This window comes from Parus major, chromosome 9, assembly GCF_001522545.3.
Source record: "Parus major isolate Abel chromosome 9, Parus_major1.1, whole genome shotgun sequence".
In the NCBI taxonomy this organism is placed as follows: domain Eukaryota; kingdom Metazoa; phylum Chordata; class Aves; order Passeriformes; family Paridae; genus Parus; species Parus major.
The window spans coordinates 21,660,310-21,686,091 of NC_031778.1; the positions used below are offsets into that span (position 1 = coordinate 21,660,310).

At 46.3% G+C, this 25,782-nt stretch overlaps 1 protein-coding gene across 5 annotated transcripts in view; it reads right to left on the reverse strand.

Annotated features, from left to right (window-relative positions):
• LOC107208802 (multiple epidermal growth factor-like domains protein 6) overlaps positions 1–25,782 on the reverse strand; it is a 187,867-nt gene that overhangs the window by 38,444 nt on the left and 123,641 nt on the right. For 4 of the 5 annotated variants that reach the window (XR_002002080.1, XR_002002079.1, XM_019007799.2 and 1 more), the window contains exons 7-17: positions 21,430–21,555; positions 17,168–17,290; positions 14,602–14,724; positions 11,576–11,713; positions 9,209–9,331; positions 8,218–8,340; positions 7,152–7,304; positions 4,745–4,876; positions 2,107–2,235; positions 1,788–1,916; positions 512–646 (exon numbers count right to left, since the gene is read on the reverse strand). Coding sequence is in view for 3 of the 5 variants with exons in the window: in XM_019007799.2 (XP_018863344.1) it covers positions 512–646; positions 1,788–1,916; positions 2,107–2,235; positions 4,745–4,876; positions 7,152–7,304; positions 8,218–8,340; positions 9,209–9,331; positions 11,576–11,713; positions 14,602–14,724; positions 17,168–17,290; positions 21,430–21,555 (1,434 nt within the window). In the remaining 2 variants the exon portion in view is untranslated. The remainder of the gene's footprint in view (positions 1–511; positions 647–1,787; positions 1,917–2,106; positions 2,236–4,744; positions 4,877–7,151; positions 7,305–8,217; positions 8,341–9,208; positions 9,332–11,575; positions 11,714–14,601; positions 14,725–17,167; positions 17,291–21,429; positions 21,556–25,782) is intronic. The other variant, XM_019007797.2, reaches the window with a different exon arrangement.

A 25,782-nucleotide genomic window follows, 5' to 3' on the forward strand; every position in this document is an offset into this window, starting at 1 on the left:
AATCTTTATTGTGTTACTCCACTGCTGTCTGGAAAGGGCTACTGAGACATGCAAACATGAATGTGGGATACAATTCTCTTTGAACTATCCCCCCAAAACTACAAAGAGCAAGTTGAATTCAAAGAGCTGCAAATCTGAGGGAAAAGCAGCATTACTGAACCTGTTTACAAATCACCTCACTGCCATAAAACACAGATTTTACCACTTATTTACTGACTGTGTTAAAAAAGCACAGAAATAAAACCTCACATCATCTTCATTATTTAATATTGTATTAGGATTTGGGTTCTGGATTTCTGTAGTCATCTGACCAGGCTAAAACACTTCCAATTCTTAATCTCTATTCTCCTCGATGTCCCTGCAAGCCTAGCAGGGTTAAAACCCCACAAAATCATTAGCAGGATATGAACACATGAGTAGCAGCAGCCAAACAAAGCGGGCGGGTGGAGGAAGGAGAAGTTTCTGGGACAAAGGAGGAAGCAGATGTGGGGAACCTGGCTGTGTGTGGTACCTTTCTGACACTTTTTGCCGTGGTATCCAGGCTGGCAGGTGCAGGAGCCGTTCCTGGGGCTGCACTCCAGCGTGTGCTCCTTCACACACTGACACTCCTCCGAGCAGCTCGCGCCAAAGGCCCACCTGGGACAGGCTGCAGCCACAAGAAAAGGAAGCATCAGCTCTGGCATTGTGAAGGAGCTGGCTGAAACTGCATGCTGCTGCAGAATGCAACTGCTGCAAGAAGCAAAAGCTCTGTTCTGCTTTCAGCAGGTACATCCCCGTTCCTACAGCAGCACCTGTTCACGTGTGGGTGGGTAAAAGAAGAGTTTACGTGGTTCCTGTGTTAGGTCATTCATTTCATGTCAAGCAATCTGTGGTGAATGCAAGAACCAGAAATATTTCAAAGCAAACTCAGCTGATTTTCTGAATGAAAAAAAAAACTTGGGTGTAATCCAAGACAAAAGCTTTCATAATAAAATCCAAAACAAAATACAAAAGATTTTTGGTCTTGTACAGATTTTGCAAACATAACCTGTAAGTACAAAGAAACTCGACCATCTATTTTGCCTAGTTTTTGTTTTAATTCTTTTTATTCCATCTAATGTCTGATCCTCATCCTGTCCCAGCCAGTCCTGCTCCCCAGCTCCCACTGCAACTCATCAGCAGTCACTAACCAGCTCCAACCAGATTCCAACCCCAGCAATGACCCTAATGTTAACCTCTCCAGCCCACCTGTAATTCTCACCTTTGAGCATCAGTAAATCTCAGTCCTCATGGCAAAGATTATTCACTAGAGGATAACATTAATGAAGTTCCTGGGGCTTCCTGGCACGTCTCAGAAACGCAGCCCTCCTGTTACTCCCAGCCCATTGCAGAACCCAAAGTCTTGCTCATTTTATCATAAAATGGTTTGGGTTGGAAGGTTCCATAAGGACCATCTCATTCCACCCCCCTGCCATGGCAGGGACACCTTCCACTACCCCAGGTTGCTCCCAGCCCTGTCCAGCCTGGCCTTGGACACCTCCAGGGATCCAGGGGCAGCCACAGCTTCTCTGGGCACCTGTGCCAGGGCCTGCCCACCCTCCCAGCAAAGAACATCCTTCTACCATCTAACCTAAATCTCTGCTGTTTTAGTAAATCCATTCCTCCTTGTCCTAGTGCTGACTGTGCAAGAAGTCACTCCTTCCTTCTGCCAGCCCCCTTTATGTGATTTCTTTATGTGATGTGGGATCTTTTGCAGGCTGTTCCGCTGTGCACACGTGTGACGGATCCGAAAAGTGCCGGGGACTTACTGAGGTGACAGAAGCGGCCGTAGAGCCCGGGGTCACACAGGCAGGCTCCGTACAGTCTGTGGCAGTGGCCCTTGTTGGCACAGTTGCACGGTTTGTTACAGTTCTTCCCAAAGAAACCTTTTGGGCAACCTTTGGAGTGCACAAACACAGGAAGGCATCAGCAGTCGAGGGTCAAAGCCCCAACCCCGGAGTGGTTTGTGGCCGAGCTGGGGCTCTGCCTCGCCGGCCACAGGGTTTTCCCACCCCCTGTCGTGCTCATTGTTTAAAACAAAGGAACAAGGGGAGAAGAGGAGAGGCTGAGGCAGAGCTGGAGCCGTACCGTCCTCGCAGAGCTGTCCCAGCACGCCGGGCGGGCAGCGGCACTGCCCCGTGCCGGGGTCACACCTGCCGCCGTTCTGGCACTTGCAGACACCCGCACATCCTCTGCCGAACGAACCGGGGGGACAGGCTGTGGAGAGAGCAGCGAGTGTCAGCACACCTGGAAAGCTGCCAAGGGCTGCTGTAGAGGAGCACAACAGGGCTTTGGACGTTGAGAAGGGCAGCAAGGCTGATGAAGGGTCTGGGATACAAGTCCTGTGAGGAGCAGCTGAGGGAGCTGGGGGTGTTGAGCCTGGAAAACTCGTGGGAGACCTCATTGCTCCCTGCAGCTCCCTGGGAGGAGAGTGCAGCCAGGGGGAGGCTGATCTCCCCTCCAAGGCAGCCAGCAATAGGGCAAGAGGGGACAGCCTTAAAGTGCACCAGGGGAGGTTCAGGTTGGACATCAGGATGAATTTCCTCACAGAAAGCATCGGAATGGGCTGTCCTGGTGAGAGGTGGAGTCACCATCCCTGGAGGTGTTTTAGAAAAGACTGGATGTGGCACTCTGTGCCATGGTCTAGTTGAGAAGGTGGTGTTGGGTCATAGGTTGGACTCGATCTCAAAGGTCTTTTCCAGCCTAATTGATTCTGTGATTCTGTGAAAACTGAGCAAGGAGAGAGTCCTTTTAGTTGAGCAGGCTCTAAACAAAGTTATATTCTTCTCTAAAGCAGTGCACATCCACCTGATATTTACTAGGACATCTCAAAGGACACTGAATTAACCAAGTTTTGGGAAGTACTGTCATTTATCCACCCCTCCCCTGCACATGCTTCCCTCCCCACGAAGCACAGGCTCAAAAACCACTGCCTGTCAAGTCCAAAGCTTAAACATCAGAGCACAGCTTTGAATACTTGGAGATGAATATTTTAAGCATTATTTTTTTCTCTCCCAAGCACTATTATGAAAACAGCATCTTGTTTTTCAAATGTAGTTTCTGAAATTCCCCAGGTAATCGTGGCAGCAGTGGATCCACAGCAGCAAAAACAAACTGTGAGATGAAGCCTCATTCTGCTGTTTGCAGCCTGAGCTGGCTGAGTGAATACAGTTGCTGGAGTCATCTGACTTCGCTGACATTTTATCAATGTACATTAAGAAAGTTGACATTTCACATCAATTTCCATTCAGCTTCTTTGGTGCATTATTAGAGAAATTTAGTTCCAGTTTTCACCACTGTTTTAGCTTACCCTAAACCTGCTTACCCTAAACCCATGAATTGTGCTGTGTATTAAAAAATGCAAGAGAAAAGAGTGAAAGCAATCCCATGTGATTATTTCACACAGATTAGATACTGTATTTATCACTGTCCCTGCTGACTTCATCAGACAGCAGGTTGAGCTCAATAACACAGTCCTTTAAATTTCCTTAAATTCCAGAGGTGAATTCCATTTAACTATGTGCATGGATATCTACTGCAAATATACATCAGAAATGTTGTTATTTATTAAATGAACTAAAGAATTTAGATACTGATTTGAAACTTTTACAATCTATCCTGAACTATCAGCACACCAGGTACAGAAGTCAGAATATCCTTGATAGCTTGAACTGTCTTAGACAGACTGGAAATTATCATTTTAATCCTCCCCATTTCTATTCTCTTAGCTGCCCCCCAGTGTTTACAAACCAAACCTGCCATCAGTCTCCCAAAATAGCCATGGGCAGACTGCTGATTTCAATCACTTGCTTGATTTTTCTACATTTCTGTCCATCTGATGACGTCTCCTAAACAATCTTGATGGCAATTAACCTGAAGAGTGCTGTCTACTGATGTCAAGTAATAAATTTTCATCGATTTTTTTGTCTCACCAGTGACAGCAAAGACTTTCTGAGAATGATGGGCCATCATGTCACACACCATGAAATGGAGGGACCCATCTCTAACAGGAAATCTGCTGTATGATGTCTCAGACAAGCAGCAGACAAGTTTTGCCAAACTGCAGATGAAGAACAGCGTATCAAGAAATCACCACTCTCTTTCCAATGGGTTTTGACACATACTTCTGAATCAGAAAGATCTTCTGCCAGGAAACAGGAGCAAGGAGAGTGAAAAGCTATTATAAAGGGCACTGACTTGGCAACAGAATTCTGAAAAAAATACCATTTCCAATATGAAAAATTAACTGTTCCAAGAAAGTGATGCTAATAATAAAAAGAATGATAAGGAAAAAATAAATAGAAAATGTAAGAAAATAATTTAAAAGGCGATATCTTTGTATGCTACAATGGAAAAACTCGAGTTGAACACACATGTCCACCCAACTGCTGGGACAGACTTCTGGAAGTCACCAATGTAGGTTGTGGAATGAAGCATGGCCAGCAAACTTTGGCTTTTAGCAGCAGAGCAAAGAGGAATGAACAGCAGCCAAATATTTAGGACGGGGATGATTCTGTCCTGACCTTCACTGGAGCGCAGGCACCTCTGTGTACTGCAGCATCACCTGCAGTTCCTATTTCATGTGCCCCAGCACAATAAATCTGATTATGAGACAGCTGTGCTCTTTCAGGAGCTTCACAGATGAGCAGTAGAAGGGGTTTGTCCCATTCCCCACCTGCAGAGCCCCTGCAGGAGGCTCATTTCCCCTCCAAGCCCCTGTACTCACTCTCATTGCAGGTGACACCAGCCCAGCCGGGCGGGCAGACGCAGCCGCTGCGCTCGCTGTTGCAGCGGCCCCCGTGCAGACAATCCTCACACCTCAGGCTGCAGTCCTGGCCAAACGTGTCACCCAGGCACACTGACAGCAAAAAAACACACAGGGCTGAGTGAGCAGCCAGACAAAAACACCGCCACGAGCTCTTACCTATCGCTGCGTTACAAACACCGCCGGTTCGGCACAGAAAAATGGGCACTCCTCAATTTCCCTCTTCACATTTTTGACTCTGAGAAAAAGGAAAGCTGGGAGTGCAGCTGGGATTTACTCCCCTGGATTCTGTAGTTCTCCAGCAAAGAGCACTTCAAGCTACTTTTTAAAAGCAAGAGTTTTGCCTTGAGAAAAAGTGAATTTGCACCTGATGATGACACCTTAATGCACCTTGATAACGTTGTATATAACTCGAAGAATTTATTGATATTTTCCTTAACCTTGCTAGGCTATCCCTGTTGTTTTATTGCAGTAAGTGGATGTAGTGCTACTTAAACATAGTTCAGGGATATTTTCAACCACATAGTTTGAGTGTTCTAGGAAAACAAAGCAAAATACACATTTATCATGTCTCTTCTCTTCATGGATATGAAGAGTTTTATATAGGAAACCTGATATGAAAGTGCATTTTTTTCCTCTCCTTTCCCACCCTCCTTTTATCCCTTGCACCCACATGTTCTTCTTGTGGGGTCTGTTGAGACAGGCATGCAAAATAAAGTGACTGGCTGATAAAATACTTCAGTGGCATTGAGAATCCCATCCACACAGCCTTCAAGGCTTTATGGCTGTGGCTGGAGGCTTTTTGGAAGGGGATTTTTAACAGCACCTGGAAGTGAGCTGGCAGCTTGTTTCAGCCCACAGTAAGTCACAGGCTGGTTGCATTTCACCAACATTTTTCTGTGTGAGGCCAGATTTCCTCTAGGTCTGAGCACCCAACTGTTCCCTTTTCTGTAGCTGAACAAATGCCCAAGCTTTCAGGGACATTCAGAATCCCAGTGCTCCCACTTGGAACGGGGTACAAATTCATACTTCAGGAGAATACAAACTACCATTAAAAACATCATGCTTCCACCTTAAAAAGTCATTCCAGTTAGAGAAAATATTTAATTACTTGCACCAGCTTACTGCTAAAGCAGGCTTTTTTATAATATAGATAGCAGCACAAAACCATGCCTGAAAATACAAGGAATAAATTGCTATTTGGGAGGTAAAAGAACTTACTAAACCATTTAAAGTTCCTTTTCTCCATCCTCTTTTCATACAAACCGCTGCATGCTGCAAAGCCTGAGCCTTAGAAAAAGTGCAGCTGCTCAGCTGTGACTGATAACACCCAAATTTCTGTGGCTAAATATAAATAAAACATGCAAAAAGTGGTCAATAAATATTTGATTGTGGTTTCTAGGCCTGATAATTTTGCCTGTGGTTATCTCATTTATCAGTTTCCCAGTTGGTTATCGGTGTCGCTGAGTCCGGCTGGATGCTGTGTGATTTGGGAGGGTCTCAACAGTTTTGTTCATAAAGATAAGTTAATTTTTTATTAAAGTCAAGACCAGCTCCTGATTTCTGCCTGTAGGGCACAGTCCTCAGATGGGTAATTATAGAGTTTATATAAAAATCACAGGACACACACACAGGAAAAAAACAAGAAATCTGCCCTGGTGATCCACCAGCACTCAGCACAAAGCAAACACTGGGTTTCACCTCATAATACTCTTAAAATGGTGAAGTTTTGGATGGAAAGACTGAATCATGCACAGCCCAGGTGGGTGCAAAGCTGCTCTGCACCCACTCCTGTGACAGTGGGTGCTCCTGTGCTGTTTGCCACCACTCGAGCTGAGCAATACATGGATGGGTTGGTGCTTTTCCCAGAGAGTCAGGAGAAACCTCAATCTTCAGAGGATCCTTTTTAACACAAAAAAACCGCAAATATCTTAAACAAAAAGCCTCCAGTTGTTATAAAAGGGTTTGTAAACAGGGAGCCATGCTCCCAGCTGTAGGAGAAAGGGAGTGTTTCCCCAGGGATTTAGGGCACTGCAGTAAGGCACGCCATCCTCACCCCGGCACGATGAGTTCCCTCTGGCTGCTGCCCCTGGGGAAGCCTGTTCTCCAAGCAGCTCCCAGCCACTGCTTGTGCTGCTCACTGTTCCCCTGCCTCCCTCCCAAAGCATCCAGGCATCCTCCTGGCTCCTCAGACACGTCCCATTTGGGATGGAACACATGGCAGTGCCTTATCCCTTATACCGGCATGGAGACGGGCAGGGTGCAGGATGAACGCTCATCCCTCCTCCTGATGCTGAGCCCCAAATCCTCACCCTGAGACCATCCCCGCAGTTTGCTGTGCTGGCTCAGGGCACTGCTGCTGACTCACCGACCCTGTGCACCAGGGTGAGCTCCCCTCGGGGGTCTCCATCCTCAGCCAGGGGTCCCAGGGCGTAGTGGAGCAGCTGGGGGGGCCCTCGGAGCTGCAGCCCCGGGGCGCCGGCCAGCCCCGCTGCCTCCTCTGCATCCGCCTCCTCCACACCTAGGGCAGGACAAACACAGCCATCAGCACCCCCCCTGCCTCCACAGCCTCCCATTTACATCTGTTCCTCACTCTTATGATGCCATGAGATGTCCCAGCCCAGGCATTTTCTCATCTGTACTTACAGAGTTTCTGCTATCCAATACTAAATAGAGAGAAAAGGAGAGACGCCCTCCCCGCCCCATCTTTCTCTTTTCTTTCTTCTGGAAAAAAACTCTGCTCCTGGAGAATCAAAATGAAATGAGGAGATTCATTTTCCTCACTTGAAGTCTGAGATTATTTTTAGTTAATGAAGGTCATTACTCTTGCCCGTTTTGGAGATGACAAATAGAAAGTGAGGCCGGCTGTGCAATTTATTTTCAGAAACATTAAAATTTGAGCCTTAAAATGACGGGAAATCAGCTGGCTTTCTTTTTGGTGTTGGTCAGAATATCAAACTCTGGCTTAAGGTTTAGCAGTTGCTAAACTTGGTTATAAAATTGAGTTGCTCTGCTAAACTCTGGACTGGTTACACTGGCAGAAATCCAGAATAACGTCACTGACTAATGGAAAAATTGCCATGGTTGTTCAAAGAAGAATCTGGCTACCTTCTTTTTTTTCCACAGGATGTTAAACTTCATCAAATAGTGCAAGAAAAGTGTCAAAACAGTATTTATTTCTAAACCAGGAGCTTTAGGTTTTCAAACATGTCCAGGGGATTTAAGTGTTCATCTGCCATTAATCTTTGGCAAAACCCATTACTGGAGGATGAGCCTGGATCCACGCACTGCACGTAGCCCTACCCTGGCCACGTTCAGAGATGGCTCAAGCTGGGCTCCCAAAATCCCAGGATCTGTGAAAATCCCCCTTCCAAAATCACATTTTAAATCAGTGGGAAGTGCTTAATGGCCCTCAAGTTTTGAGAAGAACTCACCCACGCAGGCCCATCTGCTGTCCCCGAGCCTGAAACCCTCCTTGCAGGCACACTCGTAGGACCCCAGGGAGTTCACACAGAAATGGTCACAGTTGCCATTATCCAGACCACATTCATCCACATCTAGAAAATCCAGACATAAATGGTGATTAGGAGCAAGTACTTCTGCCTGGAGAGCCCATGCTGTGCCCAGCTGCGTCTGACAAATTATTCTATACATAAGAAAACACAATTTTTCTTATGTGTTTTGGGGCTCTCCGTTTCTCTCTGGTACTGGAGGTATGAAAACATTTCAGGGCAACAGGGAGCAGATTATTTCACTGATGTTTTTGTCTCGAGTGAAAACAGATGCTTGAAGCTGTTAAGCTCAGTTGATCCTTCAGTTATTTTGAGGGCTGTTCTTTTGTGGAAGGAGTGTTTAACACACATCAATATACAGTGTCCATAGAGAGAGGAGGAAAAGTTTCTCTCTGCTGGCACATCTCCCAGATCCCCACTTCCCCATGTTGGATTCTGGGTTATTCCTGTATTCCAGCCTCACAGAGTGGAAATTACACGTTTGTAAAACCTTATCAGCAAAGCTGGCACGGGGTCAGTGACTCTCATTAGGGCAGTGCCCACAAATCCCTGCAAAGGGCTTTGACAGCATTTCTTCTACCCTGGGTTGTGATTAGTTAGACCGAGCCACTGGTACTAAAAGACTTTTGACAAGGGCATGAAATGATGCAGGACAAGTGGGAATGGCTTTAGGCTAACAGAGGGAAGGTTTAGATTGGATATTAAGAGAGAATTCTTCCCCATGAGGGTGGTGAGGCCCCATTGCCCGGAGAAGCTGTGGCTGCCCCTGGATCCCTGGATGTGTTCCAGGACAGGTTGGACAGGGCTGGGAGCAGCCTGGAACAGTGGAAGGTGTCCCTGCCATGGCAGGGGTGGAATGAGATGTGCTTTAAGGTCCCCTCCAGCCCAGCCCAGCCCCTGAATCCGTGCTCACCGTCGCAGGAGCAGCCGTCGGTGCTGAGCTGGAACCCCGCCTGGCAGGCGCACTCATAGCCCCCCGCGTAGTTGATGCAGAACTGGGAGCAGCAGGACTCTCCAGTCTCACACTCATCCACCTCTGCAAGGAAAGGGCAGCACATGGAGACACCCTGAGCTGCTGCCACAGCTCTGCTCAGAGCTATTGTTCTGCAGCTCACCGCTTTACACCTCCCTTCAACCACACAAACACCTCTGAACCCCGAATCCTGGCAGCACCTGCCTTCCACCTTCTCCCACAGCAGCCAGGAGCCTCCATGTCCCGGGAGAGGCCTCTCCTCTACAAGTCTGAGCTGCCACGAGCGGATTTAGAGAACACCAGCTGGTCTTGCTGCTGACCAAGGACAGGACCTGAGGGAAGGGCTGGAGCTGTGCCAGGGAGTTTTAGGTTGGATTTCAAGAAAGGTTCTGGCACTGCCCAGGCTCCCCAGACAGCCCTGAGGCTGCCAGAGCTCTGGGAGGGTTTGGACACCACTCCTGTCTGCACAGGGTGGGGTTGTTGGCATGTGCAGGGCCAGGAATGGGACTCAGTGATCCTTGCATGTCCCTTCCAACTCAGAATATTCTGTGGTTCTATGAAAAGAGACAACAGCAAGGACCCACCAGCCCTCAAAAGTGTTCTGTTTAACAGTAACCTACATTTGACCATTTAGACTTTACATTCAACCTTATTCAATGCAAACTAGTAATGCTCTGATCCAACCAGGCACTTGCTGGACAGCAGCAGCCTGGAAGGATCAATTGTAGTTTTTGATAACTGATTTCCTGTTGCCTCCTCCTGCTCTGTGCCCGCTCAGAAATTGGTATCATTGACACCACTGTTGTGGTGATTAGATAGGAGAGCTGAGCTGTTATCTGTGCACTGCAGGCTCCTGGCTGCTGTCAGCCTGCTGAGCAGGTCAGTGGCCATCCAAGGGCCACCTTGTCAGTGCTGAGTCTGCACAATGCTTCTGAACAGGGCCTGGCTGAGCAGCTGCAGGTGGGAAAGGTCAGTGTCTCAATTAACCTTGGAAGGAGCACCAACTTTATGAGGAAACAGGGACAGGAGAAAGAAAATGTAATTAATCAATGGAGGTGAGGAGGTCAGTGTGAAAATGATTAATGCAGGTTATTTGAAGGCAGTGTTTTCCAGAGATGTCACGAGCTGAGCTCCTCTGCAGTACATCAGGTGATGCCTCGCTCTGGGCTCCAGCAGCAGCCCCTTTGTGTAGGAATGCAAAATCTGCATCCAACAAAAAAGGAGATTTTTGCTGTTAAGAGCCACTTTTCATGTCCTCAGCCTTCCTCTGTGTTCTCCCCCTTCCCTTGCTGTGTCTGGAGTATCTGCTTCCCTCTGAAATCCCCAGCAGCAGGTCACTGAGCTGGGATGTGGGCAGGAGGCTGCTTTGCCTCCTGTCAGCTGTACAGACAAGACTGTGTAACCCACCCACCCCTGTGAGGATCTGGCTCCAAATCTGCCTCCCAAACTTCTTCTGTTTTGCTTTTTAAGCTCCATCATCACCCACCCTTGCAGCCCTCAGTGCTTCCCTCCTCCCCTGCTCCTCCTCTCTCCTGCACTTGGCTTTTTTTCCTTGCAAGACTCCTTTTGTCTGTAATACCTCTCACACTCATCAGTGCTCCCACTCTCTACCTCTTCTCATCATCTCATATCTCACTACACTGCTCTGTGGTGCCTGATCCTTTTTCCATCCCCCCTCTCTTCCTGGCTATTCTTGAAAATCGCAATGGCATAGCGACAGCGAGCCCAAAGCAGAACGAGACACAGTTTGCATGGCAAAAGCCATAAACAAAACAAAAACATAAAACAAACACACACAAAAAGAATCTCGTAGTGGAATTGCTCAAAACATGAATGAATTTTTAAGCTCTTGCCTTGAAATAAGCTCAAATCTAACAACTCTGTTGCTTTCACCTCCCAAGTGAGACTTCTCACAGGCAGAGGTGTCACCTCAGCCCTGAGCCAGTGTGATGGGAACACGGCAGAGTCTGCAGCACCGAGCGCAATTTGTGCAGGAACCCCTGGCTGAGGATGGAGACCTTCCCAGACACCAGCTGGGAAGGGAAACCAAGTCAGGGCTGTGATGCTCGGGCTGCCCATGGTGAGTGAGACACGGGGGTGATGCACCAGTGTCACTTCCACTCCCTCCCCTCGTGCCCCATCCCAGCGAGCTCCCGGAGCCAGGCAAGCCGGAGCAGCGCTGGAGGACGGCGTTAATTAACGCCTGCAGAAGGAGGGAAGGCACGGGGAGCCTTTCCCTGAGCGACAGCTCTCCTGCAGGCTCCCAGGGCTCCTCCACACCTGCTCCCTGCTCCCAGCACGGGTTACCTGTGCAGGTTTTGCCGTCCGTGCCCAGGCGGTGGCCGCGGTGGCAGGAGCAGCGCGGTCCCGCTGCCGTGTGCTCGCACTGGTGGGAGCAGCCGCCGTTCCCGTCCTGGCAGCTGTCCACAATTTCCATCTCGATGCCTTGCAGAGAAATAAATCAAAAGGATGTTAAAAAGCAAGCCCAGGGGGGAGGCACTGGGGGATCATGCTGTAAAACAGCAGCCATGAGTGCTGTAGCGGTGAGTATAATCAGCTCACACGCCCTCCCCAGAAGAACAGGCTTTGGAGTCACTCAGCTCCAGGTGTTTGTGTCAGAACGGTGGATGCTCTCAAATTCAGCCATGTGAAGCTGCCCCAGTGTTCCAGCAGCCACATGCTACAGGAGCCTCCCCAGGTTTCCTCAGGTTTATGCTTTGTCTGGACACAGTTCTTGCCCCAGAGGAGGAACAGAACCGTCTGAGGAGCCCAGGTGGTGCCCCTCATGATGCCTTAAGTTTTTGCTTTTATATTTCTCATATTCTGTGGTGCCTAGGTGTGTAGTTTTAAGCCTCATATTAAGTGTCAGTGAGCTCTCTTTTCTAGCTTGACACCAAGGACAATTGTTACAACTTTCAGGTCCAAAGGCAGAAACAACAGTGGGCTGAAGAGAGACAACAAGAAGGATGGGACTTCATAAGCTGAAGCAGTCATTGGACAATTAACCCTGATGTGCAGATGGACAAAACTTATAAAAATGTGAGACCTCATGACCAGTCATTCATTTTGTGACCAGGCTCTTGTACTGCCCAAGGCGTGTCCTTTAAGGCCTTTCAATAAATGCCAACTTTATTAACTCTGTCTAGCCTCTGTTCTAGGTCAGCCTTCTCCACCCAGCCTGACACACCTCCCAAAGAGCAGCTTTGAGTTTTGCATGGGAATGGCAAAGAGCTGGACACTGAAACATCCCCCAAACACAAAGGCATTGAAAGTTCCTCAGCAGAGCCCTGCTGGTGAAATGGACACCCAACCACAATGAAAACCATCTCCAGGTTCTGGTTCTTGGATGTCCCTTCCAGGGGGACACAGCAGCTCTGCTGAGACTGTCCACTATGGCTGAGGGTGGTACAGTGCCACAGCCAGCCCCCTTTGCCCTGACAGATGTCCCTGCCCTCCTCATGTGGCTGCACTGGACAGTGCTCAGAACATCCAGTGGGAGCCCTCACATCACAAAGGGAACACCTGGAACCTCATCCCCACCCAGCTACTTCATCAGATGATTTCTCCAGGATGAAAAGAAACCATAAGGTCAGTTATAATTTTTTTTTCATGAAGGATTATCTAGCTTGTCTTGTTACAAAGCTATTTAGAGAGGAAATAATTTCTCCTACTACTTAGGGGAACTGAGAAACACTCTTGCTAAAGGAGCCACTTCTCCTTCCAGAAACACCCCAGCTCAGAGTGGTGGCCATCAGATCTGGCACAGAATTTCCCCAGACACATCTGTGCTTCTGGGCTCTGGTCCTACCCCTCCTTGTGCTCCCAGGGAGCAACCTGCTTGCCAACAAGAAATATAATTCCAGCTGGAAGAGGGTATAAATTAAGAGAATAAATATATCCACATCTCATGCACAGTGTGATTATTTGCACCAGGGAGAAGAAATCATGTCTCCTGTCCAGTGTGTTAAGCTTGGATTTACTAAACCTAGCGATTAAATGCAGAATCTGACTTTATACACTATCTTCATCATTTACTTTGTCTCAGTTCTTCATCAGTAAAGCTGAAATACCAGCTCTTCCCCAGCCACTGGGGAAATGAAAGAATAAACAAAGATTGTAAATTGCTCAAACACTGGGATAATCCTGATCATAAATATATGCAGAATGTTTTTATTTTTATTGTTTGCTCTGCAATATTCTACATGAGGCACAGAGAATCACCATCCCCTGAGATCTGCTGAACATCCAAAAAAAAATATTATCAGAAAAGCACAATGAAATCTAAGTGGTTTAAACCTCTTTTTTATGCCTATGACAGAAGATTGCATATCTATATATTAATCACATTTCCTCTGCCATTGCACCACTCACAGTTCCCCAACACCTATGAAATAACTCTCCAGGATGCCTCTCACATAATTGGGTTTTGTTTTTAATGTATGTTAATGCCTTGAAACTGGATTTCATTCTTAATAACTATTTTTTACACACACATTCTTAAATAAAGCACTCATTCTCTGGCATGCAGCGTATTTTCCTAAGGAAGCTCTGCTGAAAGCTCTTGCACAGTATTATTAGATTGAATGATCTTTGCCCACCTCTTTGCTAAAACAGGTCATGCTTTTGTCTGCATTCCAGGGAGCTTATGTTAGGTCCATAATAACCCCAACTCTTCCACATCACCTCCTTTATTAATCTAAATTTGCCCTCAAGGGCAGGCCAGGGATCACCTATCAGCTAACAGCACCAGGAGTCAGTCCCCCTCTCCAGAAAAGCCGTGTTGATTAAGAAACCCCGCTGGCAAGAGGAAAGCATGTGAGGAAAGACAACAAGGCTCACTTTAGTTTGGGAAGTTTGAGCTGTTCAGCTATTTTTTCATCCCAAATCTATCTATTTTTTTTTAAAAGGCACCCTCTTAAGTAGTGTCAGTAATCTCGGGAGAAACATATACAAAGCCAGACAGGTAAAGACAAGAGCAGAACACATCTTGGTTTTCTCTTGCATCAGATCTGTAAGAAAGCTGGGAGGAGGAGGAGGAGGAGGAGGGCAGGAATGAATACATTTCACAGAACAGCAGAATTCTGGTAGCTCTGCAGCAGAATTCACCAGACTCTGAAGATAAACCAACAGGGCTATTTGCTCTTTGAAAGGCAGTAATTAAGGTCTGTGAACACAGGCTTAGGAACGTGTCACCCTGCAAACCCAGCAGCAGAGGAAGAAAACAGTATTAATCTTGAGCTTTTGCACACATTTCTTCTGCTGGGAATGCTAATCCCAGTGAGTGAGAGGCCTGGCAGGGAGCAGAGAGGAGAGGCTGGGAGCAGGGCACTTACGGTAGCACTGGCGCCCGTCCGCGCCCAGCTCGAAGCCGGGGCTGCAGGCACAGCTGAAGGAGCCCGGGGTGTTCACACAGCGATGGGCACACCTGGCTCTGCCCTCTGCACACTCATCCACGTCTGCAAGCAGAGAGAAAGTCGTTCAGCTGGAGATTGAAATGAAAAATAATGCTGTGCTACATGGACGTGGCTGCATCTCCAAATATCTGCTGAAGGATTTATCCTGGGGTCTGTCTACAAGGGACAGCACCCCATGAACCCAGGAACAATTATACTCACATTATTCTCCAGATCAATCTTTTTTTCTGAGCACCACTGACCTTGAACTTCTCAGTGTGAACATTTACAGTATCACACACTATATTTGCAGTATCAGCCAAAGCAACTTATTTATTATTCCTGTAAAAAGAGCAATGGCAAAAGAAGACCTCGTGTGAAGAACTCAGAAGAAACTTCCAAAACTCTGAAATTATCACCATGTTCTCCAAGCCATTATAGGTAAATTAGAGGATCAGGAAATAGCTGATTATTTTCTGAATGTCAAATGATTTGGGGAGGCTGCTCTTCCGCCAGCCCTCTGTCAAGCAGGCTGCTCCTCAGCTTCACACTTGCTGGTCTGTGTTTTGGAGTTAAATGCCCCCAAAGGTGTCCTAAAATCTCAGTGGAACATGAAAGCACTTTTAAGGAGTAATTAGTTAAAAAAAAAACAACAAACCCACAAAAATTTACAGTAGATAGAGCTGCACAGAGCCTCTGTGCAAAGACTGGGATCACACATGGCAAACCCCAGATCCATCTCCTGTTCCTTCCCATTCTGACATCTTTCTGGCAAAATAGAAATTATTTATTGCACTGATCCTGGGTCAGTGTCTTGAAAGTGGCAGGGAGCAGTGTGATGTGCAGCTTTTTATCCCAGAAAACCACTTTCTAACAGTTTTGTCCTTCCACACGTGCTGTGCCCAGTGCTGTGCTCGTGGCCCCTGCACTTGAGCACAAGGAGCTTGAGGGATGCAATCAGGATCCTTGCAAAGAGAGGCCCCAGGCACTGCAAACACCACACACTGGCTCATGAAAATTTCAGGACAAATGACAGCTTCTCTGAAGCAGCCATGGGAGCAGCTGCTGCTTTGAATAAAATGGGTTATTTCTCCTTTTTCTCTTAATTGTCAGTTGGTGAGTACGCTGTGGTGGCCAACGCTGTAAATGTGCTTTTCTCTTCTTCTTTTTAAATAGAAAAATAGAAAGTTGAACCACAGCTAGCATCCTGCACAGGTTTCTTCCTGTCCTACAGCTAATAGCTGAAGTATGACACTTCAGCTGCCCTCTGTCTCCTTCCAGCTCGGTTTCCAGAGAGTCAAACAACAGCTTGAATTTTGCAAAAGACATTGAGTAACTTCTAGGAGCAAAAACCAATAATTGTATATCCATGGTAAGACACGCTGCTTAATGATTCAAAAGATTGTTGCCATGAGGCTGGGGAGAAAATTTGTTCCAATATATAACACTGCAAGTTAACTCAGTGATTCAGTTTATCCATAAATCAACAGAACTGTCATTGTGTGTCTGAGATAAAATGAATAACAGGCTGACCCTACTGCTAAACCCACTGTTGTTTCCATCCACTCATTATCAGTACATTACTTGAAAACAGTTTTGATTTTCAGTAATTACTCATGAGTAATTCCAGTAAGAGAGAATCTCTAAGATCTGCCATTCTACTCACAGAGGGGCTTACAGGAAACTGAGTAAAATACTCAGGGTAGGAAGTAAATATTTTGAAAGGTACCCAGCACCCTTTATATGAAACAATAATTTAAATATCAACAAGATTTTGGCCAAGTTTTCAAAAGAGGAGTGTAAAATTAGTATCTGAATATATATATATATATATATTTATATTCCCACACACACCCCCTAATCCTGACTTGGCTATTAAAAATCTGCACACCATCAAGTCCATAAATGCTTTTTACTTCATAAAGCTACTAAACTATCTTCCAAGAGTTTCACTGCAAGAGAAAAGCAGGTATTTTGACCTCTAATTCCCCCACATTTTGGGTCAGAAACACTACAGATCCTTTTGACAACCCCAGACTAAATACAGGACTTTAGAATTCAACTTTTTAAGCTCCCCTCTTTGGAAATCTTACACATCATGATTTCTTCCTTCACAGTAGTTTCTCCATTAATATGGAAACAGTTCTCCAGCTAAAAAGCCCTTTGAATTCTGAATAGTTTTCAGTGACCTGGTTCAGAGTTTTACTTGAACCAATTTTCCAGGAGCTGTATCTGGGACATTATTTTAAAGGGACCCTGCAAGAATAACACTACAGCATTCACAAACCCAGTTGCTAGAAAGCACGACTTAGGAGATCACAGAGGAATTTTCACCACTAAAAAAGTCCTTCAAGACTGTGGGCTGATGTGAACATCACAGAGAGAAATGCTTTTTCAAAATGCACACACGTATTTGTATAACATATCCCTTTCCACTCACTAAGCTCAGTAAGCCAGAGCACTGATGAATAACTTTCTTCACAATAAAGAGTCCAGAGTTTCTTACCTAAACAGGACTTTTTGTCTACGGAAAGAGAATGCCCTGGGTGACACCCGCATTTTGCAATTCCTCTCTCGTTCTGACAGATTTGTGAGCATCCTCCATTCCCACTTGTGCAGGGGTCTATCACTGAAACCAATTAGAGCACACTGTCAACTGAAAGGTCACTTTTTGCCTGGAAATAGTCTTACCTGCCATTGTTACAACTAACAACGAAGTAGCTCTAAGAGATTAGACTGGGGAAAAAAATGTGACAGCAGCTGGTGAGTACAGCTGCTGTTTTCTGGATGTTCTTTGTTGCTGGACAACATTTTTCACAGAGCAGCAACGAGGCTTTAAACAGCAGGAAACCGAGCTTGTATTACATTGGAAGTAGGACAAAAAAGTACATTTTATTGTTATTTTGCTGTACCTGAACAGATTTCAAGAGTTCTCTCTAAACAACAGCAATTAGCACTCCAGTATGTGTGAATCCATAAACACAAGCAATGATGGAGTTCACCACAAAACAATGAATATTTAAAAGGCTCGATAGGAAATAAACACTGAAGAACCCCCAAAGACATCTTTCAGTCTATAAACATATGCCATTCATGTTATACATCAAGGCTTTTTTCCCCCTCTTGAACAATAACATACCTTTTCAAGGATAAGCTGCTCTAAGTAGCAAGTACTTAGAAAAACTTTCATGGAATGCCTACAGAAGCCTCCATCTCGAAGCTTTCACTGTGTTTTATGGGTTTATTTCTGGAACATGTACCTGCTGCCCCCACAGAGACTTGGAACACCCCAAAATAGACCCAGCACGACTTTTCAGACAGGTCTGACTTGGGTTGAGATCTGACATTCTGCACCAGGCTGAGGATTTGCTTTGCAGAGAACTCATTGCACCGAAATTCTGGTGGATAACACTGCACAGGTAAATTTGGAGGACACCTTGAAAATGTATCCTCTAGAGTTCTGCTTGACTTTGAATAAAACTTCTTAAAAGCTATATCTGTTTCTTTACAGCTCTAATTCAGTTTCAGCATTTTACTAATCACTGTCTGATTTGAGAGTGATGAGCAGTATTCCTCACTTGCCTCCAGCCCCTGCTCTGGGTAAGCCATCTTCTCTCAGAGCCCCAGAGGAAAGTCACCATCAGCTCAACAACACTGGAGTCAGGGTTTGAGGAGCCCTGGGGAGGGGCTGAAGGAGTTTTGCTCTGGACTTGGCTGCTTTGCTCTTCCACTGACTACTCATGAGAAGGGAATGGGAGAGAAAAACCTCTGCTTCATGTGGATTTAAATATGGGACAGGGCTTTTTTTCTGTCACTTTTCTGTGCAGCCAAGTGTCATTTTGTGCCACCATTTGGTAAAGGAGGAAGCTGCCACAGAACACCCTCAAACTCCCTCATGTCACCTCCTGCCATCTCGAGAACACACGACACACAAACCGTTCCAGTCGGCAGGGCTGAGTTTGACTTGACAGTATTAAAAAATAAAATTAAATTAAATTTTAAAAAAAAGGCATGGTTAGGGATGTAGAACTGAAATTGGACTTCTGACACGATAGGTTGCAAATAGGTTTCCAAGGAACAGCAGCACTTCATCGTGCATGACACTTCCAAGGCTGACAACTTGGCTCTGCAGCTCGACAATTTGCGGTCTACAAAGGATTTAGCTCCAAGCAAGAACTCACTCCTTGCTGATATGAAATATTGAGTTATTTGCCGATTCCTTTTCTATTTGGGTAAATTAAATGAAATCACTATCAAACAGCATCTGTTAAACCTGCATATTATGAAGGTTTTCAGAGCAGCTAAAGCTTTAATTTGAGAATGATTACAGCACGGAGTAAAGCTGGTAATGCTCTGTGACATGACAACAGGCAAACAACAAATTACAGGGTAGACGTTAGCGAAACATAGTAATTCAAATAAAGATAGCAGCCTTGGAAATCCTTGGATGAGGTAAGTTTGTAAAGGAAAGATCTTCAGGACATAAGGCAATCAGTGATTGACTTGCTTTCCAGTGATATGTATGCTCCTGTTAGAAGCAGGTTTCAGGAAAAGCCAGAAATAACTCATTAGTGTTCTTTTTTCACACATTTGCCTCTTACTGGTTCATTTAATAACTTTACTAGATAACAGACTCCATCCTACAAAGCTCTATTCCAAGCTGTTAAATACCATGGTGAAAAATTTACTGGCATCATTTCATTTCCCAGGTGCCTCAGGACACAGAATCCCAGAATGGTTTGGGTTGGAAGGGACCTTAAAGCTCACTGGCAGGACTCCTTTTATTATCCCTGGTTGCTCCAAGCCCCATCCAGCTTGCCCTTGGACATTTCCAGGGATGGGGAAGACCTTCCAGACCTTCACTACAAGGCTGTAAAGAACAGGATCTCCAGTCCTGTCTGCCATGACCTCTAGAGCACCTAAAGAAAAGAGCTTTGGGCCTTGTCAAATTAATTTTCTTGTTCACAGCAACCATGACTTCACACTGGAGAAAATATCCAGTGGTAAACAGCAAAACTGCCAGGCTTGGCTGTTTAAGGCTTTCCAGGGCTGTGGGTGCAGGATTAACTCCCAAGGAGTCCCCAGGGATGAATCCACACCTGCACAACACCTACACCTGCTGTGGCAAACACTCTCACTGCACTGTGGTTTCCCCATCCAAACCGTGACTCCAGCAGCTAAGTTGGACAATAAAAAACCAGCCAGATTCACCTCCTCCCACCTCTTCTACCTAAAATATCTCTGAACTGACAACCCAAATGCATTCATGACCACTTCACCCGCATTTGTTCCTGTAAAAATCTTCTCCATGGGCTTACCCAGCACTTTTCTCTCCCAGGCATTCATTCACCGAGGTATTTATGGGGGGGAAATCATCCTACTCAGTTTTCATTCTGCAAGCTGAGCTCTGCTTACAAGACAGATCCTCCTTCCTCCCAAGCACAGCTGCCCTCCTGGGGAGGGCTGCACTTTGATTCAAGCACCCTGAGCAGCCAGGGGTGAGCAGGCACCCAGGTAATGCCACACCTGCAGACAGGGCTGACCCTCCCCTCTCCAGTGTTCTGTAATTACAGGCTGGTGACAAACTCTCTTCAGCCCCACCATGTGAAGGGGTGAACAGTGGTGGCAAATCCTCCCCCTTTAGGGGTTCCAGCTGAGACAGAGCATCAGTGGTCCATGGAAGCCTGAACTGTGCCGTGACCACTCCAGGACAGCTCCCACCCCACCTGGCACTGCCACCCTCAGACCCCTCTGACCCAACCTCTGTCCCCCCACTCCAGAAAGCCCACCCCAAAGTCCTGTGCAGGCTGTGCACAGCCAGCTGGCCAGACACATCTGCAGAGGTTTGGAAATGGGATGGAGAACCGTGGAGGGAGGGCTCTGACACCCCCTGCTCCCTAAAGCTCCCCTTTTCTGGCTCTTTCTGATGATCTCAGGGACAAAAGGCGGCCACCCCATGAGAGACAGAGAGGCCACCAGGCTGTGGGTGCTCCCTGAGGCACAGCCCCCACAGAGAGCAGGATCTGGGGAGGCCCAAAGCGAAGGGGAAGAGTTGTGTGCACCCAGCAGGAGCTGGGAGCCATCTGAACAGCAGGATTTACTTACACTTCATCCACAGCGAGTAAAATCTCCGAGCAGAAGAGGAGCCATATGGAAACGGTTTTGTGACAGGAATTTCAGCTCAATAAATCCATAAATTTGGCCCTATCTTTCTCTGGCATGTTCAAGGGTGTGTGTGCTCGTGTTGGGGAGTGGGGGGGTTGCCTTCAAAACTGATGAATATGTTAAGATATACAAGAAAAGAAAAGCAACAATCAAACCCAAAGGTAGCATTGCTGTTCTGCTTGAGAGTGCTTAGAAACCTGAAGGGGAGGATGAATGAATCAGACTTTGATAAGCCAAAAGGAGGTAAAGAGAAGGCCTTTTGTAGAATAAAACATGTAATGCAGGCCAACTCTATATACAACTTGATGAGCAATAAAATGTTAGAATTAAATCACGATTAAGTTCCTAACCTATGCCATCACCATCATTGTGCAGGGAACAGCCAGGGATCTACGAGGCCAAAATCTTGTTCAAAGTTGTGATTCAAAGTGAACTTCACACCTCAAACACATTCTCTCTTAAAATCCTGTTAATAAGTAAGAACTAAAGCTGCTTTTGGCACACAGGGAAAAATAGGAATGAACACAGTGACCCAAAACATCATCCTGGGGTCTTTTAAATTGCATTTACTGTGTGTCTTCAGGCAGGTAACACAGGACTCACCTTGGCAGGACTTGGCATCTGTCTCCAGCTGGTAGCCTGGCTGGCACTGGCACTTGTAGTGGTCCTCACTGAGCTGAACACAATCCTGCTCACAGCCCCCGTTGTTAATGCTGCAGGAATTGACAGCTGGAGACAAGGAAGCAGTGAAGGAATGCACATCAACAACCTGGGAGAACCTATTTCCTATTTTAAATCCATAAATGACAGCAAAACCAGGCGAACCTCGCTGAGCAGCTTTCAGAAATGCAGCTGTCCCCACCCTGGAGTGACTGCCCTCCCTTGTGCTCACAGAGCTGGGCTGACACCGTGTCCCACACCAGGGCAATCCTCCTTCCAGGGGGAGGCAGGTGAGATCTAAGGGCTGTAAAGCTGACTGAAGCACAGCACCCTTTGATCTGACAGCACCAAAGCACTGCCAATCCACCGAGGCGAGGAGAGGAAAAAAGAACAGCCCTGCTGGCACTTGCCCATTGATTATCTTTTTCTCTCCTTGCTTTCATTGATTAAAAATAGTAATTGTCTTTCAGGCTGATTTCCTCAGCCTCATAAATAAAAAATTCAAATAACAGAAGCCACAAGCTCTGCAGAACAGACTCACACAGCAAACCACAGGAACAGAGGGTCCTCTGTAGATCTTTAAAGACACTGCTTCTTTCACCCAAGAAAATTAATATTCTTTTTTGTTCAACACATACCCCTGGCCTTTAGAGAAACATTTCTCCTCCTGACAAAACATGTTAACACACTCCCACACCTATTCACACGCTGCATGTAAAAATAAGAGTGATGGTTTGGTGCTGCTATTGTGCTGTGCTGATGGAAGTGTGTGTGCATGGCTGCAGCGAGATGCATTTCCACAGCAGGGATGCAGGATGGAGAGATTTAAATTAGGTATTAGGGAGAAATTGCTGACTCTGAGGGTGGGCAGGCCCTGGCACAGGGTGCTCAGAGAAGCTGTGGCTGCCCCTGGATCCCTGGCAGTGCCCAAGGCCAGGCTGGACAGGGTTTGGAGCAGCCTGGGACAGTGAAAGGTGTCCCTGCCATGGCAGGGATGGCATTGGATGGGCTTTAAAGTCCCTTCTAGCCCAAACCATTCTGGGATTCTGTGTTCTCAATGAGGAGCTGGAAAGACTCTTTGTTCCTTCATGGAATGTACCAAACTCTGAACTTAATGAAGTTAGCAAAGAGCTTTGATATTTATTTGTTCATACTTATTTTAGCAATATTCATATTTCTTCATTTTATCTGTAATGGACATTAGTAAATGTTAGTTGCAAAACCTGCTACAGGATTCGTTTCACCCTATGCCACCAATTAGCAAACACTGAGTTTGTGCAGTCAAGTATGTGCTAAAAAGGTGAAAAGAAAAGCAAATTTTTAGATTCTCCTGGCTGCACACACAGCAGGAGGCACCTCACTGCACAGAAAGCTGACCCTGGCTTCTGATCTCCACCTGTGCCCACAAACCTTCTGCCCTGTCACAGACAGAACCCAAAAGCAGCCTCATGTTACACAGGAGCCAGCAAACCCCATACACCCTGAGCTTCCAGCTCCCTGCACAGTTGTATCCAAAGACCTGTTTTGCAGCAAGAATATTCAAATAAGATGAAAATATTTCAGAAGACGAGAAACATCTTAAATCCAAGTGACAGAATATACATGTCGGCTTTTGTAAGTGCCATTTTCTCCCTCGGTTTCTGGGCAGGAGCCAACTTGGATGCAAGGGGAGATAAGCAGCAACCTGTTATGATGAGAATTGTGGAGGATTTGAAGGTGGGAGGGGACAGGTGTGAAATCCTGCATCCCAGTTTGGTGAGTGGCTCTGCTGGTGGCCAGGGGCTGCTCTGGAGTGGCCAGGGCAGGTTTGTCACGGCTGCTGCTGAGCATCAGCTGGATCCCTGAGAGAAGGTGCCAGACTGAAGGAGAAGAGCCTCCAGGGACAGGCCAGGATGGATTGTGCTGGTGGCTGCCAGGAGCCAGCAACACGTCTCTGATCAGAGAAAGGGAGAGACTTGGCACCTCGTGGGTCTGACTCCATCTGTCACAAAGGGGCTCGTGGCTGGAGGCCTGAGCACCTCCACAGGCAGAAATATGGCCTGACATTCACTTTCAAAGATTTACTCTCAAATTTTGGTAGAAATCCAGCCCTGACGTGGATTCCAGACAGGCTGGGGATGATGTCAGGTGATGCCAAGAGAGGGAGGGGACATCTGGTGGGAGACACCAGGTGAGAAACACAAAGGATCACAGAATCACAGAATGGTTTGGGTTCATCTTGAAACTCATCTCATTCCACCCCCTGCCATGGCAGGGACACCTCCCACTGTCCCAGGCTGTCCAACCTGGCCTTGGACATTTCCAGGGATCCAGGGGCAGCCACAGCTGCTCTGGGCACCTGTGCCAGTGCCTGCCCACCCTCCCAGGGAACAATTCCTTCACAATATCCAATCTAACCCCGCTTTCTGTCAATTCAAAGCCTCTCTGCCTTGTCCTGACGCAATATGTCCTTGTCAAAAGTCCCTCTCCTGTTCTCTTGTGGCCCCTGATCTGATAACAGCTAAGAAACACACATTTCTTAACCCATGATTTTATACAATGAAGGTGATATTTGTACAAAGAGCTGGGTCTGAAGCCATGGTTAGATACATGCACAGCAACTATAATGTTAGAACATGCAATGTTTTCCATCACCTTAAATCCAACTTTGGCAATGACTAGAAATGTAACTTCAGATGTACAGGGCTTATATTTATGTAGAGAAACATAGATTATAGAGTTGTAGAGATATTTTCTTTGTTACTTTCTCTATTAAGAGCCTTAGTGTGCTAAAATCTCCATCAAAAACCCTGCACCTCAACAGCTTCTCCTGATAAAGCAGACATCAAAGGTAACAGCTGGCACCAGAGATGAATCAGGGTCTAACGGCTGTGCCCTGTTTTCACTTCCAGGAGTTCAAACAGGAATAAATTCCACTGAAGACAATGAATTTACAACAATCCAAACCCACAGCCTGATACTACAATAAACATGTTCTTTCTGAGTTTCAGCTTTTCAGATACCAGCTGGTTCAACTCCAGCGAAGTCGAATTCGTTGCATTAACATAATCAAGGCATTACAAACAAAACAAACAAAAAAGTTGGACAGGGTTGCAGTGAATATTTGGTCTGGCACGTGTATAAATTAATTCAATGCCGAGAAAAAAATTGTGGGACCAAAAAGCTGAAGGAAGAAACGGAGCATTGAAGGAGAAGGGGTTTTATCATGGCATGAAATATTGGATAACATCAACGGATTCAGGAATTGAGCAGTTTGCTTTCACACACTGGTCATCACTGAACAAGACAACCCACTCTGGAGAGTCTTTGGGTCTGAGCAGAATATGAGTAGATTACTCTGCCTTAGAGTATGGGCAGAAGTTTCCAATGAGAGCAGGAAGAACAACAAAAGCAGATTTCCTCTCTCCACGTATTTTACGGCTCATAGTGGCAGTAGAGGGACGGACCACTAGAAACTAGTCAGGATCCCAATCATCCTGTGATGAGGTGGCAGGAGGAGCAGATTTACTGGAACACTTGTGACAGAAGTTCAGTACTATTCCATGAATCACATGAGAAAGGTTTTTGAGTCCTCAGATGTAGGCTGAATATCTTTTTAAGATGATAGATCCACTTCCTTATGTATGGGAGATTTCCAAGCCATCCAGGCTGCAAAATCTGCTTCCCCTCAAATGCTTTTGGCACTTTTGTTCCCACAAACACAGAGTTGCCAAAAAAGAAAAGGAAGACGTGGAAAGAATGAACGTAACAGCAATCTGGACTGGGCTCCTCAGAACAGCCTGTCTAAAGGGACTCTTGTTTCTTATTTCTGCAGCTGAGATAATCACCTTCCATAAACAGCTCAGTGCCAGAACGTGGTCCCTTTTCCTTCTCAGCATGCAGGAGAGATCGTTACATCCTCTGAAGTATCCATGGAAGAAATACCACTGCTAATCCAAGCCTGTTTGAAATGCTGGCTGTTCTGCTTAGCTGCACTAGCTCAAAGGAGGGGTGCATTAGAGCTTTGCTGCTCACCAGATGAGTGATGAAAGCTGAATGCACAACCTGGTGCTGCACAAGGGGCAAACTCTCCATCCCCAACAAGCAGCTACTGCCCAAGTCCTGATCCTAGGCACTCCTGATTTATATGAAAAGCTTCTCCCTGTCCTCATCAATTAGTAGCTGTCTTGTTCTCCAATGCATGAGAGCTTATTATATCCATTTATTTTGGTGTCTTGTCCAAACAGCTGGAACAGGACTCAATATCCTGCCTCTTGATAATGTACATCCATTATCAAGATAGCAGAGCTCTCTGAA